The sequence below is a fragment of the Staurois parvus genome, unplaced genomic scaffold, assembly GCF_062004578.1.
Source record: "Staurois parvus isolate SC_StPar_1 unplaced genomic scaffold, SC_StPar_1.0 ptg003158l, whole genome shotgun sequence".
Taxonomy (NCBI): Eukaryota; Metazoa; Chordata; class Amphibia; order Anura; family Ranidae; genus Staurois; species Staurois parvus.
The window spans coordinates 204,498-220,816 of record NW_028320954.1 but is presented as its reverse complement, the minus strand read 5'-3'; the positions used below and the strand labels follow the sequence as shown (position 1 = coordinate 220,816).

The 16,319-nt window shown below is 44.1% G+C and overlaps 1 protein-coding gene across 2 annotated transcripts in view; it reads right to left on the bottom strand.

The window, feature by feature from the left end:
* Positions 1–16,319, bottom strand: part of LOC149428531 (myotubularin-related protein 11-like) — a 136,964-nt gene that overhangs the window by 55,772 nt on the left and 64,873 nt on the right. For both annotated transcript variants that reach the window (XM_089667295.1, XM_089667294.1), the window contains exons 6-9: positions 15,341–15,419; positions 6,392–6,533; positions 1,350–1,437; positions 1,169–1,257 (exon numbers count right to left, since the gene is read on the bottom strand). In XM_089667295.1, coding sequence (XP_089523421.1) covers positions 1,169–1,257; positions 1,350–1,437; positions 6,392–6,533; positions 15,341–15,419 — 398 coding nt within the window. The remainder of the gene's footprint in view (positions 1–1,168; positions 1,258–1,349; positions 1,438–6,391; positions 6,534–15,340; positions 15,420–16,319) is intronic.

Below are 16,319 nucleotides of genomic sequence, written 5' to 3'. Positions count from 1 at the left end.
AATTTCAGTCCATTATATTATATTATAAAAGGGGTTAAACAAACAATAAGTATATACTTAACACAAATACATGCAAAAAATAGGAGGTGCAAGTTGGACACGGAAGAGAAATTTTTGTAATTATTTTTGTGGATTTTATTTTGCATCTCAATTTATTGACTGGCACAAAAAAGGTTTTGCATATACAGTACAGATAACCATGTGGTCTATGAATGAGATGAAGAGGAGACAATGGGAAGTAAACAAATACATCTTTCCAGGGAAATGGCAGGACAAGGGGTCGTGACATGTAATTGAAGCACGGATGAGTGTTACCTTACTCCTGTATCACTCGGTACTGCTGTGCCTTACTATACCTTGCAGAGTCACATATACAGATACTGTTGCAGTGTCTCTCCACCAGGGGCAGACTGACAACTCATGGGGCCCCCGGGCAATAGGGGATCATGGGGCCCCTGTGTCCTTGCCCAAACTCAAAAAAGCCTATGAAAAAGGTACCAGGGGCATCTCATGGGGCCCCCTACTGACCCCGGGCCCTCAGGCAGTGCCCGAGTTTCCAATGGTCAGTCCGCCCCTGGGCTACCCACATGTATTCTCTAAAGCAAGGATCTCCAAATTTTCTAAACAAAGGGCCAGATTACTGTCCTTCAGACTTTAGGGGGGGCCGGACTACCAGGCAAGGACACAGTCCGCCCCAGGCAAGGACACAGGGGCCCCATGATCCCCTATTGCCCGGGGGCCCCATGAGTTGTCAGTCCACCCCTGGGGCAGCCACAGCCAGAGTGATCCCATCAATGATTTGTATAGGCATCATGTCAGGGGCTGATTAGAACCTGTGGCTGAACTTGCTGCAAAAATACACTGATCTGCGTGGTGTACGGACCTCATCGGCCATGTGCAGGAGTCAGGGAGCAGCATCTGCTCAACATTACACAGTAGATCAGCCAAATGGTGACCAGATGTCATGAATTCAGCACCAATCCAGACACGCAGGTCAACCCTAGGCAGCCAGAAACATGGGCTTTGTCCGGATTGGTTACAACTGAGCACATGATAGATCAGGTATACATTTTCTAAGATCTTCAGAAGTCCATTCATTAGAAGGGAAAACCATTGAGATGGATCATCCGAACAGGGTTAGCCATCCGCCTCCCAAAGCCGTGCTTACTTCAGGTCCTCTTTATCGGGGTCGGTGTTGGATTGAAATCCAGCCGCTCTCAGCAGGTCACTTCCACACGGGTGATGCCACGACCATCGCTGTGTATTCAACACAAAAAAGGAGCCGGTGTAATACGATATTTCATACATATTAATACAGGGAGGAAGATCAGACGCGGCTCAGTACTCACAGCTATCCGCCTCTGCTGGAAATGTGCAAACGTCTTCTTCAGGTCGTTGTCCAAGAGCTTGCAGGGGACCACAAAGTACTTGGAGAGGCTGAAATAAAGACATCAAGGACTTTGAGGCTTGAGATTGTAAAGAAAGCATCCACTGTGTCGGCGCAGGAAACAGGTGCAAATCAATCAAATGTCACAGAGCCATTTAAAGCAGAACTAAAGTGCAAAAATTGGGAGTATTTCATTGCAGAAGAGGCTTGGTGTTCACAATCTTCATTAAGCCCCTTGCCTACCGGCAGGGGTGGACTGACGACTCATGGGGCCCCCGGACAATAGGAGATCATGGGGCCCCTGTGTCCTCGTCCACACTCAAACCACACCCAAAAAAAGCCTATAAAAAGTACCAGGAGCATCTCATGGGGCCCCCTACTGACCCCGGGCCCTCAGGCAGTGCCCGAGTGCTCGAATGGTCAGTCCACCCCTGCCTACCGGGCACTTTCACCCCCTTCCTGCCCAGGTAAATTTTCAGCTTTCAGTGCTGTCGTACTTTGAATGACAATTACACGGTCATGAAACATTGTACCTAAATGAGATTTTTATCATTTTAGAGCTTTTGGTTGTATTTAACCGCCCGCCATTTAAGGTAATGACGGGTGCAAGGCGGTTCTCTCGTTCATTCTAACCGCGCATGCACGGTACCGGGGGAGCGCAGCGCGGCGATCGGTGGTGCGCTGTGTCCCTTGGAAACAGCGGATCACCGATCAGCGGAAAAAGCCAAAGATGTCGGCTCGGTCATGTGATCAGCTGTGTCCAATTACAGCTGAGCGCATGTAAATAAGGAAATGCCGGTTATCGACATTTCTCTCCTCACTAGCAGTCACGCTGACAGAAGAGAGGAGAGGAGAGCCGGTAATCGGCATTACTCAGAGGGGACATGTACCCTGATCATCAGGGCACTGATGATCAGTGTGCCCTGATGATCAGTGTAGCCCCAGCAGTGCCACCTGTCAATACCCATCAATGCCAGCTGTCAGTGCTCATCAATGCCACCTGCCAGTGCCTATCAATGCCACATCTATGCCACATATCAGTACCCATCTGAGCTGCCTTTCAGTGTCACCTGTCAGTGCCACCTATCAATGCCAGTCAGTGCCACCTATCGGTGCTAGTCATTGCCGCCTAACTGTGCCAGTCAGTGCCACCTATCTGTGCCAGTCAGTGCCACCTATCAATGCCAGTCAGTGCCACCTATCTGTGCCAGTCAGTGCCACCTATCGGTGCTAGTCAGTGCCGCCTAACAGTGCCAGTCAGTGCTACCTAACAGTGCCAGTCAGTGCCGCCTATCAGTGCCAGTCAGTGCCGCCTATCAGTGCCGCCTTTCAGTGCCCATCAGTGATGCCTGTCAATACCCATCAGTGCCACCTACCAGTGCCTCCTCATCAGTGCCCATCAGTGCCACCTATCAGTGCTCATCACTGCAGCCTCATCAGCGCACATCAGTGAAGGAGAAAAATCACTTATTTACAAAAGTTTATAACAAAAACTAAGAAAAAACTTTTTTTTTTCAAAATTTTCAGTTGTTTTTGGTTTGTTTAGCAAAAAATAAAAATCCCCGAGGTGATTAAATACCACCAAAATAAAGCTCTATCTGTCTCAAAAAAAATGATAAAAATTTCATATGGGTACAGTGTTGCATGACCGCGCAATTGACATTCAAAGTGTGACAGCGCTGAAAGCTGAAAATTGGTCTGGGCAGGAAGGGGGTAGAAGTGCCCGGTAGGCGAGGGGTTAATCATCACTGGGTGTTTTATTTTTTGACCTATAAAGGAAAAAAGAGCGAAAATGTTTGGTTTTGCGATTTTATTTTTATTGGACCATTTACCTTTATCTTGTTATTCCTGGCTGTAGTTCTACTTTAACCAATTCAATACCGTGCAATTTTACACCTTCCTGCCCAGGCCAGTTTTCAGGTTTCAGCGCTCTCACACTTTGAATGACAATTGCGCGGTCATACAACACTGTACCCAAACTAAAATTTTATCATTTTCTTCACACAACTAGAGCTTTCTTTTGGTGGTATTTAATCACCGCTGGGGTTTTTATTTTTTGCTAAATTAACAAAAAAAGACCAAAAATTTTGAAAAAAAAACACATTTTTCTTTGTTTCTGTTATAAAAGTTTACAAATAAATAATTGTTCTTCATAAATTTAGGCCGAGATGTATTCTGCTACATGTCTTTGGTGAAAATAACCCAAATTAGGATGTATTTTTTAGTTTGTAGGAAAGTTATAGAGTTCACAAACTATGGTATAGATCTGAATATTGATCAATCCTGAAGTACTGACAACCAATCTAATTTCTTGAGGTCCAAGAATGTCAGAACAGTACAGATATCCCCCAAATGACCCCTTTTTGCAGAGTAGACAGTCCGACGTACTTCATAAGAGGCATGGCGAGTTTTTTGAAGTTGTATTTTTTTGTTCACATTTTTCGGAAAATTAAAAAATGAAAAAAATTATTTTCACTATTTTGTTTTTTACATACTGTCACCAGTGCAGTACAGCATCATCATATAACTGGCATGGCGGTGAACAGGGACACTGACTGGTGACAGTATGAAAAAAAAATATATATATATTTTTTTAAAAATTTTTTATTATATTTAATTTTTTATTACATTTTTTTTTATTTTTTTTAAGATTTTTTTTTCATATTTTACTATGACCAAAGTAGTACAATGTTACCATAGTAACATTGTACTACTTTGGGGAAGTGATCAGTATTTTTTTTTTTTTTTTTTTTTTACACAATTTGCTTACAGCAAAGAATGACTTTGCTATAAGCAAGCATTTACCTGAATGAAATCGATTCATTCAGCTGTTTTTGTTTTTTTTTTTGTGCTTAGCTGTGATTTGGTCACAGCTAATCACATGACATGCGCATGTGATTAGCTGTGACCATTCACAGCTAGGCACTAGTATACAATGGATGGCATCATTTGTAATGTACAGCGCTGAGCGAACTATTGGCGCTTTATAAATACTGTATAATAATAATAATAATAATGAATGAAGCCATCCATTGTATACAACTGTCATGTGACCTGCTGTGATTGGCCACAGCAGGTCACATGGTACCAGCAACGGGAGCCGGTACTCGGATCTGTCATCGGCCGTGTCCGAGGTGCACGGCCGGTGACAGATCGCACTGCTGCGCCGCTCTGCATTAGCGCAAACGGCGCATGTGCGGGAGCACCCGGAATGCAGGGACACATTTGAAGCCGCCGGGCGGCTAATGGTTAATCACCGCCGGGGTTTTTATCTTTTGCTAAATTAGCGAAAAAAGTCCAAAAATTTTGAAAAAAACACACGTTTTTCTTTGTTTCTGTTATAAAAGTTTGCAAATAAATAATTGTTCTTCCTAAATTTAGGCCGAGATGTATTCTGCTACATGTCTTTGGTGAAAATAACCCAAATTAGGATGTATTATTTAGTTTGTAGGAAAGTTATAGAGTTCACAAACTATGGTATAGATCTGAATATTGATCAATCCTGAAGTACTGATGGCCAATCTAATTTCTTGAGGTCCAAGAATGTCAGAACAGTACAGATATCCCCCAAATGTTAGAACAGTACAGATATCCCCCAAATGTCAGAACAGTACAGATATCCCCCCAAATGTCAGAACAGTACAGATATCCCCCAAATGTCAGAACAGTACAGATATCCCCCCAAATGTCAGAACAGTACAAATATCCCCCAAATGTCAGAACAGTACAGATATCCCCCAAATGTCAGAACAGTACAGATATCCCCCCAAATGTCAGAACAGTACAGATATCCCCCAAATGTCAGAACAGTACAGATATCCCCCAAATGTCAGAACAGTACAGATATCCCCCCAAATGTCAGGACAGTACAGATATCCCCCAAATGTCAAAACAGTACAGATATCCCCCCAAATGTCAGAACAGTACAGATATCCCCCAAATGTCAGCACAGTACAGATATCCCCCAAATGTCAGAACAGTACAGATATCCCCCAAATGTCAGAACAGTACAGATATCCCCCAAATGTCAGAACAGTACAGATATCCCCCAAATGTCAGAATAGTACAGATATCCTCCCAAATGACCCCTTTTTGCAGAGTAGACAGTCCGACGTACTTCATAAGAGGAATGGCGAGTTTTTTGAAGTTGTATTTTTTTTGTCATAATTTTTCGGAAAATGAAAAAATTAAAAAAATTAGTTTCACAATTTTTTTTTTTACATACGGTCACCAGTGCAGTACAGCGTCATTATATAACTGGCATGGCGGTGATCAGGGACACTGACTGATGGCAGTATGAAAAAAAAATATATATTTTTTTATTATTTTTTATTAATTTTTTTTCTTTTTTTTAAGATTTTTTTTTCATATTTTACTATGACCAAAGTAGTACAATGTTACCATAGTAACATTGTACTACTTTGGGGAAGTGATCAGTATTTTTTTTTTTACACAATTTGCTTATAGCAAAGAATTACTTTGCTATAAGCAAGCATTTACCTGAATGACATCGATTCATTCAGGGGTTTTTTTTTTTTGTGCTTAGCTGTGATTTGGCAGCAGCTAATCACATGACATGTGCATGTGATTAGCTGTGACCATTCACAGCTAGTCACATGACATATGCATGTGATTAGCTGTGACCATTCACAGCTAGACACTAGTATACAATGGATGGCATGAATGAAGCCATCCATTGTATACAACTGTCATGTGACCTGCTGTGATTGGTCACAGCAGGTCACATGGTACCGGCAACAGGGGCCGATACTCAGATCTGTCATCGGCTGTGTCCGAGGTACACGGACGGTGACAGATCGCAGATCTGCAGGAGCGCGATCTGCGCATGTGCGGGAGGACGCCATATGGCGTCCACCCGGAACGCTGATGACATTTGCCAGCCGCCATTCGGCCATAGGGCGGGCGGCAAATGGTTAAGGATCATATGTGATAACATGCAGCACATGCCCCAAGGTATACGTGCCTTTACTCTCATGGCATTACCTGGTACAGGTGTCACAGCGCTCATTAAGAGGTGTCACTCTCCAGGCGGTCGCTCCAAGCCTTTCGATTTCGTTCTCCCAGTCTGCCACTAACTCAAAAAGCCTTGTAGGATAGTCCATTTGTGTTTCACTTTCCCGCCTATCTGTCAACAGAGAGCAGGACATGAAGCACCATTTCACCAACTGAAAAAGGTTTTAAAACTCAGAAAATTTAAATTTTCACTCTGGGTTCATTCAACAAGACAAAGCAGAAGATAGCCAGCTCCATCTAATGGCCATAATGCTGTATTTTCCTGAAATACCTCAATAGGGAAAGTACCACATTATGAACACCAGATGGAGCTGACGATCATAGGAAATAAACACATTAGACACAATCCATGATTTACGAAGGCTGACACAAACGTACAGCAAGTTGTTTTTATAAAGAAAACGCCCATAAATTGATATAAGGTGTTGGCGGCGGCTGCTTTGATCTGTTTGGTTGCTTTTGCAATTGAAAGCTGATTGAAAGGATCTGACGTTGTTTGAAAATTTCTGTGTATATGGCCAGCATTGGGCTTTAAAGCTGAACTCCGGGCAACGGTAATAGACAGTTCATTTATATCTGTGTTCTATATTAAATCATTACATTTGTTTTTCAGGAAATAGTGAATATACCTAAACTAAATTGCCTCTTGCGATCCCCCGTACAGCAACACTCCTACTGGGAGAGGGAGACACAGGACTGGAAGCCAATCAGGTGTGCTGAATGCAAATATGTTAACAGGGAACATGCCGACAGGAGGAGGGAACAGGTAGCTGATAGAAGGGGAGAACAGAGTGAGCAGGCTGCTGATCTTGTCAGTCTGCTGCTGCTCTTTTACTGTCCAGTCAGCAGGCTGGGGGTGGAGCGATGACACCACTGTATTACAGGTAACCGGCAAAGTGGTCCTATATGTATTTCGTGTATATCTTGGATGGACTTTTGTCTTTTTTCAGCCAGACTATGTGTTTAACTTTTTGCTTGGAAGTTTAATTTGTTTATTTTTTTGCCTTCCCTGGTCCTTCCTTTGTCCCCCATCAGCATGCTAATGAAAAGTATATAGAAAACATTTAAGTTTTCATCTCATACCTTATTTTAGATCCAGTGACATCATCACTGGATCTCTGTGCTTCTCCATGCAACACAGAGAGATCACGGCTGGTGTGAGGGGCCGTCAGGGTACATAGCTTCCATCGCAGCACCCTGCCTCAGTCTTTCAAGAGCCCTCGGTCCTGATGCAAGCAGTGGGCTGGCTCTTGGGAGGAGTTATGCAAATACCACAATGCCTTGTTGGGTGGATGTCAGTTTGGAGGAGTGGGCATATCTTGGTTACTTTGCATGCTCTCCACCCTAGGGAATGCCCACACCCACCCACTGCCCACCTCAGTGCTCCTCTAAACCCACAACAGTACAATCAGTCTGTATATGCAGTAAAGCATGCTTGTTATACTCACTGTAAAACCTAAGGGGTTAATCCTCTGCATTGTGTAAAAAAGCTGTTTGATCCTGTCTTCTCTGATCCTCCCCTTCTTCCAGTGCCCCCCTCTTATCTCCTGATAAGACATGCACTGTCCAGACAGAGGTCAGGGGTTCTGCATCCTCCAAGAGCAGAATGAAAATTCCTCCTACAAGCTTTAACATGTGCTCTGCTGTACACAGATAGTAGTTACAAGACTGCTATATAGTGTTTATGAGAAAAGGTATTTAGCAGTTTATATTTACTAAAATAATTGCATTTCCAAGTTCTGTGTACTGTGGGGACCAGATATAGTGAATGCAGGGTCCGGGGAGAGCGGATATAGTGAATGCAGGGTCCGGGGAGACCAGATATAGTGAATGCAGGGTCCGGGGAGACCAGATATAGTGAATGCGGGGTCCGGGGAGAGCGGATATAGTGAATGCAGGGTCCGGGGAGAGCGGATATAGTGAATGCAGGGTCCGGGGAGACCGGATATAGTGAATGCAGGGTCCGTGGAGCCCAGATATAGTGAATGCAGGGTCCGGGGAGCCCAGATATAGTGAATGCAGGGTCCATGGAGCCCAGATATAGTGAATGCAGGGTCCGGGGGTAGCGGATATAGTGAATGCAGGGACCGGGGAGAGCGGATATAGTGAATGCAGGGTTTGTGGAGCCCAGATATAGTGAATGCAGGGTCCTGGGAGACCAGATATAGCGAATGCAGGGTCCGGGGAGAGCGGATATAGTGAATGCGGGGTCCGGGGATAGCGGATATAGTGAATGCGGGGTCCGGGGAGACCAGATATAGTGAATGCAGGGTCCGGGGAGAGCGGATATAGTGAATGCAGGGACCGGGGAGAGCGGATATAGTGAATGCAGGGTCCGTGGAGCCCAGATATAGTGAATGCAGGGTCCTGGGAGACCAGATATAGCGAATGCAGGGTCCGGGGACACCAGATATAGTGAATGCGGGGTCCGGGGAGAGCGGATATAGTGAATGCGGGGTCCGGGGAGAGCGGATATAGTGAATGCGGGGTCCAGGGAGAGCGGATATAGTGAATGCAGGGTCCGGGGAGAGCGGATATAGTGAATGCAGGGTCCGGGGAGAGTGGATATAGTGAATGCAGGGTCCGGGGAGGGCGGATATAGTGAATGCGGGGTCCGGGGAGACCAGATATAGTGAATGCAGGGTCCGGGGAGAGCGGATATAGTGAATGCAGGGTCCGGGGAGCGCGGATATAGTGAATGCAGGATCCGGGGAGAGCAGATATAGTGAATGCTGGGTCCGGGGAGAGCGGATATAGTGAATGCAGGGTCCGGGGAGAGCAGATATAGTGAATGCGGGGTCCGGGGAGACCAGATATAGTGAATGTAGGATCCGGGGAGATCACATATAGTGAATGCAGGGTCCGGGGAGAGCAGATATAGTGAATGCAGGGTCCGGGGAGAGCAGATATAGTGAATGTGGGGTCCGGGGAGACCAGATATAGTGAATGTAGGATCCAGGGTTTAGTAACTTCAATGCAAGCAGGAGGCCAGGTCTATGGGAGTAGTTATGCAAATATCAAAATATCTTAATGACCAGGTGTCAATCTGTAGGCAGGCAGTATTTGCACCCTCATGTGCTGCTGAGCCTTCATGACTGAAAAAACTCCAGTTCCAAATCCAATGAATGAAAGAGGCAGGCCACGTATAGTCAGGCTGAGGATGAAAGGACTGGATGATGATGGACGTTCTCCAGCCAGCAACTGAAGTGTGCTTTATATGACTTGCCACAGCTTCTAATGCACATTGTGAGAAGCTCACAGGGTGCGGTGAAATCAGAGTAAGCCATTTCAGACCAGGAGAGGAGCCGGTACAACTGGGCAAGACTGAAGGGAGGGCTGGAGGTCAGATTTAAACACCTCATTGGTTCTTATGAGCCCAAAACATTCCTTACACTAGCTCAGCTCTTCTAATAAATGATACGTGGCCTCTGATTGGTTACTAAGGGCAACACTAACACTTTCCCCTCCAAACACTTTAAACCCAATGGACCTCAGACATAGGTGCCTAATGGAGAAGTCAGAAGTTCCGATCAGCCAATCAGAGTCTCCTTTTCATGACAGCAGCGCAGTTCTTATTTCAGACAATTTTATACAAGGAGACTATTGTATCTAAATTCCATTTTTGTTTGTTGTAAAGCTTTTTTGTTTTCATTGTTTTCATCTTGGCTGCTGCTATGGGACAATAGATGGGCCTGCGGTAAATTCTCAAGCAAATTCTGCCAAAAAAGGCAGTGACCCCGCACTGAACTCCTCCGGTTTGTCTGTACATACAGGCTTTAATCACTGCAGAGACAAAACACAGCAGGGGGCGGCCATTGTATGCCCCAAGCTGCGCCAAACTTTTCTTTTTGTGTCAGAAAAGTATTTCAGCTTACTGGCACAATGCCCAAGCTAAAAATATTCCTCCTACGTCCTCCTGGTATTTCGGTAGCCCAACGGCTTGGATTTTGGTTATGACTTTGGCTTGTCTTCTGGATTCTGATGTCTGTTTTATGATTGTTGTTCTCTGGGTTTGGTGTGGGGACACATTGGATGCCTTCAGCTGTCATCGTGCTCTTGCTGAGCGCCCAGTGTGTCCCTTTAATCCCCTAAATCAGTGGTTCTCAACCTTCCTAATGCCGTGACCCTTTAACCACTTCCCGTCCGGCCGTTGTATATAAACGGCCGGACGGTGGCACTGCAGGGTCGGGTGGCCGTCTATAAACGGCCTCCTCGCACCCTGCTTGTGCGCGCTCCCTGGGAGCGCGCAGCACCGCGATCCGGTGCCCGCTGTGCCCTCCGGACACAGTGAAACACCGATCGTCGGACGGGACCTCTGTACGAGGTCCCGATCATGTGATCACTGATTGGCCAATCAGTGATCACATGCAAAGTAGTAAGCAAGATGTCACTTGTGACATCATTGCTTACTACGTGTGAAATCTGTGAATGATCACAGAGGTTACATGGTACAAGGCTATTCACAAAAGCCTTGTACCATGTGACAAGCTGTGACCAATCACAGCTCACTCAGTACTTCTCAATGAGTGCAAGAATGCACACAGAGAGAAAGAGAAATGATTGCTTTTACATCCTATATGGGTGTAAAAGCAATCAGTGTAAAAAAAAAAAAAAAAATCTTCATCACCCCCCACAAGTAGTACAGTGTCACCGTGGTGACACTGTACTGCTAGGGTGACAGTATGGGTGTAAAAGCAATCAGTGTAAAAAAAAAAAAAAAAATCTACATCACCCCCCACAAGTAGTACAGTGTCACCGTGGTGACACTGTACTGCTAGGGTGACAGTATGTAAAAAAAAAAAAAAAATAGTAATATAAAAAAATAAAATAAAAATGTAAAAAACAATGTTTAAAAATTATAATTTTTGTTTATAAACTAATTTGGATTTTTTTTTTTTTACTAAAAAGATAACGGAATAAATTTTGGCTAAGATTTATGATGAAATATTATTTATTTGCAAAATGTTATAAAAAAAACACTTATTTTCAAAATTTTTGGACATTTCATTTACATAGCAAAAAAAATACAAATCCCAGTGGTGAATAAATACCACCAAAATAAAGCTTTATCTGTCTCAAAAAAATGGTAAAAAATTCATTTGGGTACAGTGTTGCATGACCGCGCAATTGTCATTCAAAGTGTGATAGCGCTAAAAGCTGAAAATTGCCCTGGACAGGAAGGGGGGGAAAGTGTCCGGTCTGGAAGTGGTTAATACAGTTCCTCATGTTGTGGTGACCCCCAACCATAAAATTATTTACCCAGTAATTATAATTCATGAAGTGTCGTTTTACCTCCAATACTGCTGCTTTCAACACAGCAGCTGCTTTCTACACAGCAGCTGCTCTTTACACATCGGAAATATGTGTTTTCTGATGGTCTTAGGGGACCCCTATGAAAGGGTCGTTCGACCCCCAAAGGGGTCGCGACCCACAAGTTGAGAACCACTGCCCTAAATGGACTCCTTCCCGGCAAACCTGCCCTTAGTTTATCCATTGCTATATGCGCTCCAACCTGGAGACTCTCAAAACTATAGAGTTAGGACCGCAGTATACAGAGGAGCCTTGACGAGGCACTGCGGCTTCCACACGTATCTGCAAATGTGTGCCACTAAGACCGCTGTTTTTAATGTGAATTGCTAGACTGGGTTAACCGCTTCCCGGCCACCCTATATTATTATTACACAGGATTTATATCGCTCCAACAGTTTGCTCAGCGCTTTACAATATAAAGGGAGACAATACAGCAACAATACAGTTTAACTACTTGACCTCAAGAGGATTTACCCCCCTTAATGACCAGGCCTCTTTTTGCTACTCGGCGCTGCACTAATTCAACTGATAATTGCGCGGTCATGCAATGCTGCACCCAAACAAAATTTACGTCCTTTTTTACACACAAATAGAGCTTTCTTTCGGTGGTATTTGATCACCTGTGCGCTTTTTATTTTTCACGCTATAAACAAAAAAAGGCCAAAAATTTTGAAGAAAAACAATATTTTTTACTTTCAGCTATAAAAAATATATAGTAAACTCAAAGTTAGTTATAAATTTAGGCCAAAATGTATTCTGCTCCATGTTTTTGGTAAAAAAAAATCCCAATAAGTGTATATTGATTACTTTGTGTGGAAGTTATAGCGTCTACAAACTATGGTATAGATACTGCAATTTACGCCATTTTTTTGCTATGCAGCGCTGCGCTAGTTTAACGGACAATTGCGCGGTCATGCAATACGGTACATAAATGAAATTTACATCCTTTTTTTTCCCACAAATTTAGCTTTCTTTCGGTGGTATTTGATCGCCTGTGCGGTTTTTATTTTTTGCGCTATAAAAAAAAAAACTGACAATTTTGAGGAAAAAAAACAATATTTTGGACTTTTTGCTATAAAACATGTCCAGTGAAAAAAAATTTAAAAATCAAATTTAGTCATAAATTTCTGCAAAAATGCATTCTGCGACATGTCTTTGCTAAAAAAAACCCAATACGTGTTAATTAATTGGTTTACATGAAAGTTATAGCGTTTACAAATGGCGGGAAAGATACTGAGATTTTTAGTTTTTTTTAATACTAATAATGGCGGCGATCAGCGACTTATGGCGAGACTGTGGCGGACATTCTGACACTGGGGGGGTACTGACTTGGGGTCACCGACATCCCCAGTGACACCAACACAGTGATCAGTGCAAAAAAAAACACTGACACTGTACTAAGGGCACTGGGGAGGAAGGGGTTAACTTTATTTTGCAGGGAAGGGTTATCTGTGTGAGGGGAGTGTTTTACTAGGGGGCGGGGGGTGTGCTGCAGGGGACACGGCTGATAGGGAGAGTGAAACTCTTCTGTCCCGATCAGCGTGTCCTGGAGCTGTCAGGGAAGTGACAGAAAGCACAGCTACTGCAGCTGTGCTCTCTGTCACTGATTGCCGCCAATCGCCGGGAGATAGCCGGTAAGGACCGGCTGTGACCCGGCGACTGACATCCGCGGCTGTGATCGGTGGGACAGGTAGGGCGGCGGCGTGCCTCGCACGCGCCCCCTACCTGTTTACAAAACACACGTTTTAAAACGTGGTTTTGCCTGCCCGTGCCGCCGTATTTCTACAGTGGCAGGGCGGCAAGTGGTTAATACAAGAGGGAAAGGAGGGCCCTGCTCCTTAGAGCTTACAATCTAGCAGAACTATTGCTACAGGGCGGCAGGGCTGCGCAAAATCACATATATATATGTTATTTTGTATTGCCGGGTAGGGGGCGCACGCCGCCCTACCCGTGCTGCCATTGGCAGCTACAGCTGTCGTTAACCGGGTCCCGGCAAGAGATTCCCCGCTGGCACCCGGCAATCGCCGAGGAACACTGACAGCAGAGAGGTCTGTATGTAAACAATACAGATCTCTCCCCAGACAGCACAAGCAGCCTGCTTTGTATTGCTCTGCATAGCAGAGCAATCCAAAGCAGCGTGCTTACACAGTAAAGCACACACAGACAACACAGTAAAACAGCACACAGTTCACCCTTTGATCGACCCAGATGTTAACCCCTTCCTGCTCAGTGCCATTAGTACAGTGTCAGTGCTTTTTATTAGCACTGATCACTGTATTACTGTCACAGGGGATGTCAGTGGCAGTTAGTCAGTTCCCCCCCAGTATCAGAATGCCCACCGCAGTCCCGCTGTAAGTCGCTGATCGCCGCTATTACTAGTGTATATATATATATATATATATATATATATATATATATATATAAAAATTCCAGTATATATACCACCATTTGTAGACGCTATAACTTTCACGTAAACCAGTTAATTTACACGTATTGGTATTTTTTTTTAGCAAAGACATGGAGCAGAATACATTTTGGCCTAAATTTATGCCGAAATTTGATTTTTTAAATCTTTTTACTGGATATGTTTTATAGCAAAAAGTAAAAAATATTGTTTTTGTTTTTTTTTCAAAATTATCGGTCTTTTTTTTGTTTATAGTGCAAAAAATAAAAACCGCACAAGTGATCAAATACCAACGAAAGAAAGCTCCATTTGTGGGGAAAAAAAGGACATAAATTTAATTTGGGTGCAGCGTCGCATGACAGCACAATTGTCAGTTAAATTAACGCAGCGCTGTATCGCAAAAAATGGCCTGGTCAGGAAGGGGGGTTAATCCTCTGGAGGGCGAGGGGTTAATTTGTTTTTTTTGCATGGTAGCTGATAAATGTGCTGGGAAATGTTTGTCTGTATGTCAAGTTTTATGATTGCCTGCCCTGGATAAAGCTTGCTCACAGACTACCTTCTTGCCCTGTAGCTTGGTGCTTGGCTTACTGGCCTGCACATCAGATGTTGGCCAGCACACAACATATATACACCTCTGTCCGCTAACTATTGTGGCTTAAGGGGGGCTCAACAGTGCATTTTTGAACCGCACATCTAAGTGAAAACTAAGGCTACATTCGCTGGCAATCAGGGCCGGTAATGGTAATGGCAGGAATCGGAGATTCCAGCTGTGGCTCTCAATGGCTAGGTCCGGCCATTGGCCTTGCTCACTATGACGACAGGTCGCCTGCGGCTGCAAGTGTTCGCAGTTGTCCACACCGCCAGCAATTATCAGCGGTGATCGCTCCTGGATGCACTTTATGTATGTGCAGCAGAAATCATTGCAGGTAATTGCTGGCTGTGCGGAGAGCTGCGAATAGTTGCGGCCACCAACGACCTGTCAAATGGGGCTGGCGGCCACACCTAGCCGCTGAGGGCCACAGCAGGAATCTCTGATTCCTGCCGCTGCCATTCGCATCAGCCCTAATCGCCAGTGTAAATGTACCCTGACTCACCAGGAAAACATTTATTTTTTTCCTCTCAATAAAAAATAAAGTTACACTTTAGGAAAACATCTATAAGCGGATGTGATGCGTAGCGAGATCATATCTCATAAAGTTTCTCACCTAGACTTCGAAGCATGGTTTCCTCCTGATGTGTGGCTGAGCTAAGCAGCTGCTGGTTCCTAATCATGGTGTTTGTCATCTGCAACAAAGAAACCAGATCAACACATGAATAGTCTATTAAATGTAATATGACAGAACCAATGAGACAAATCCGTAGAATTAAAAAAAAAAAAAAAAAAAAAAAAAAAAGATAGTTTCTATGCACACAGCCCTTGGCTCTCTTAGTGGCCCTCCTACTTTACTATTAGGGCTCATGTAAACTGCAGCTCCTAAACTGACGTTCAGGAGTTGTTCAGCATTTTTTTTCAGCAGCCCCTGAACTCTCTCTATGTGTCCATGTACACATCGTCATTTACAGTTGTTTGTTTTGAAAGCACCAAACTTGCGTTCAGGAGTAGATTTTACCGACTTTTCAAATGCCAAACGCTTGTAAAAGCGGTTAACGCGCGTTTATAAGCGTTTGCATTTGGAAGTGTTTTTAACTGTTCCATATCCAGATGCTGTCCAGAGCCTTTTTTCATCATCAAAAATGCATACAAAGCGTTTTCCATGTATTCAAATGGACCCGGTACACCAGCGCATACAGTTCCAGGTTTCACGTGAAGGAAAAAATGGTAGAACGCGCCGCATTATGCTCATGATGGGATCCATAGTGAATACAACCAGAAAAGACAGGTCATCTCAACACATACTGCTCTCTCTGCTTCTGCTCTCTCTATTCCTTTCAAAATGTCTGAAATAGTAAATTATTTACTATTTTTCAGTGCATTCTGGGCATTTGGGAAGGTCTCCTGATGATATCTTTTAAAAACGCTTCTAAATGCAAACGCGCATAAACGTGTTATACAAATGCAGCTAAACTGATGTTTTTTAACCTACGTTTTCCAGCAGTGAGTTTCCATCGTTCAGAAGAGTTTTCCAAACGCCCCGTGTACATGAGCCCTTAGGTGTACTCTGAAACCCGAAACTCTCATTTTCT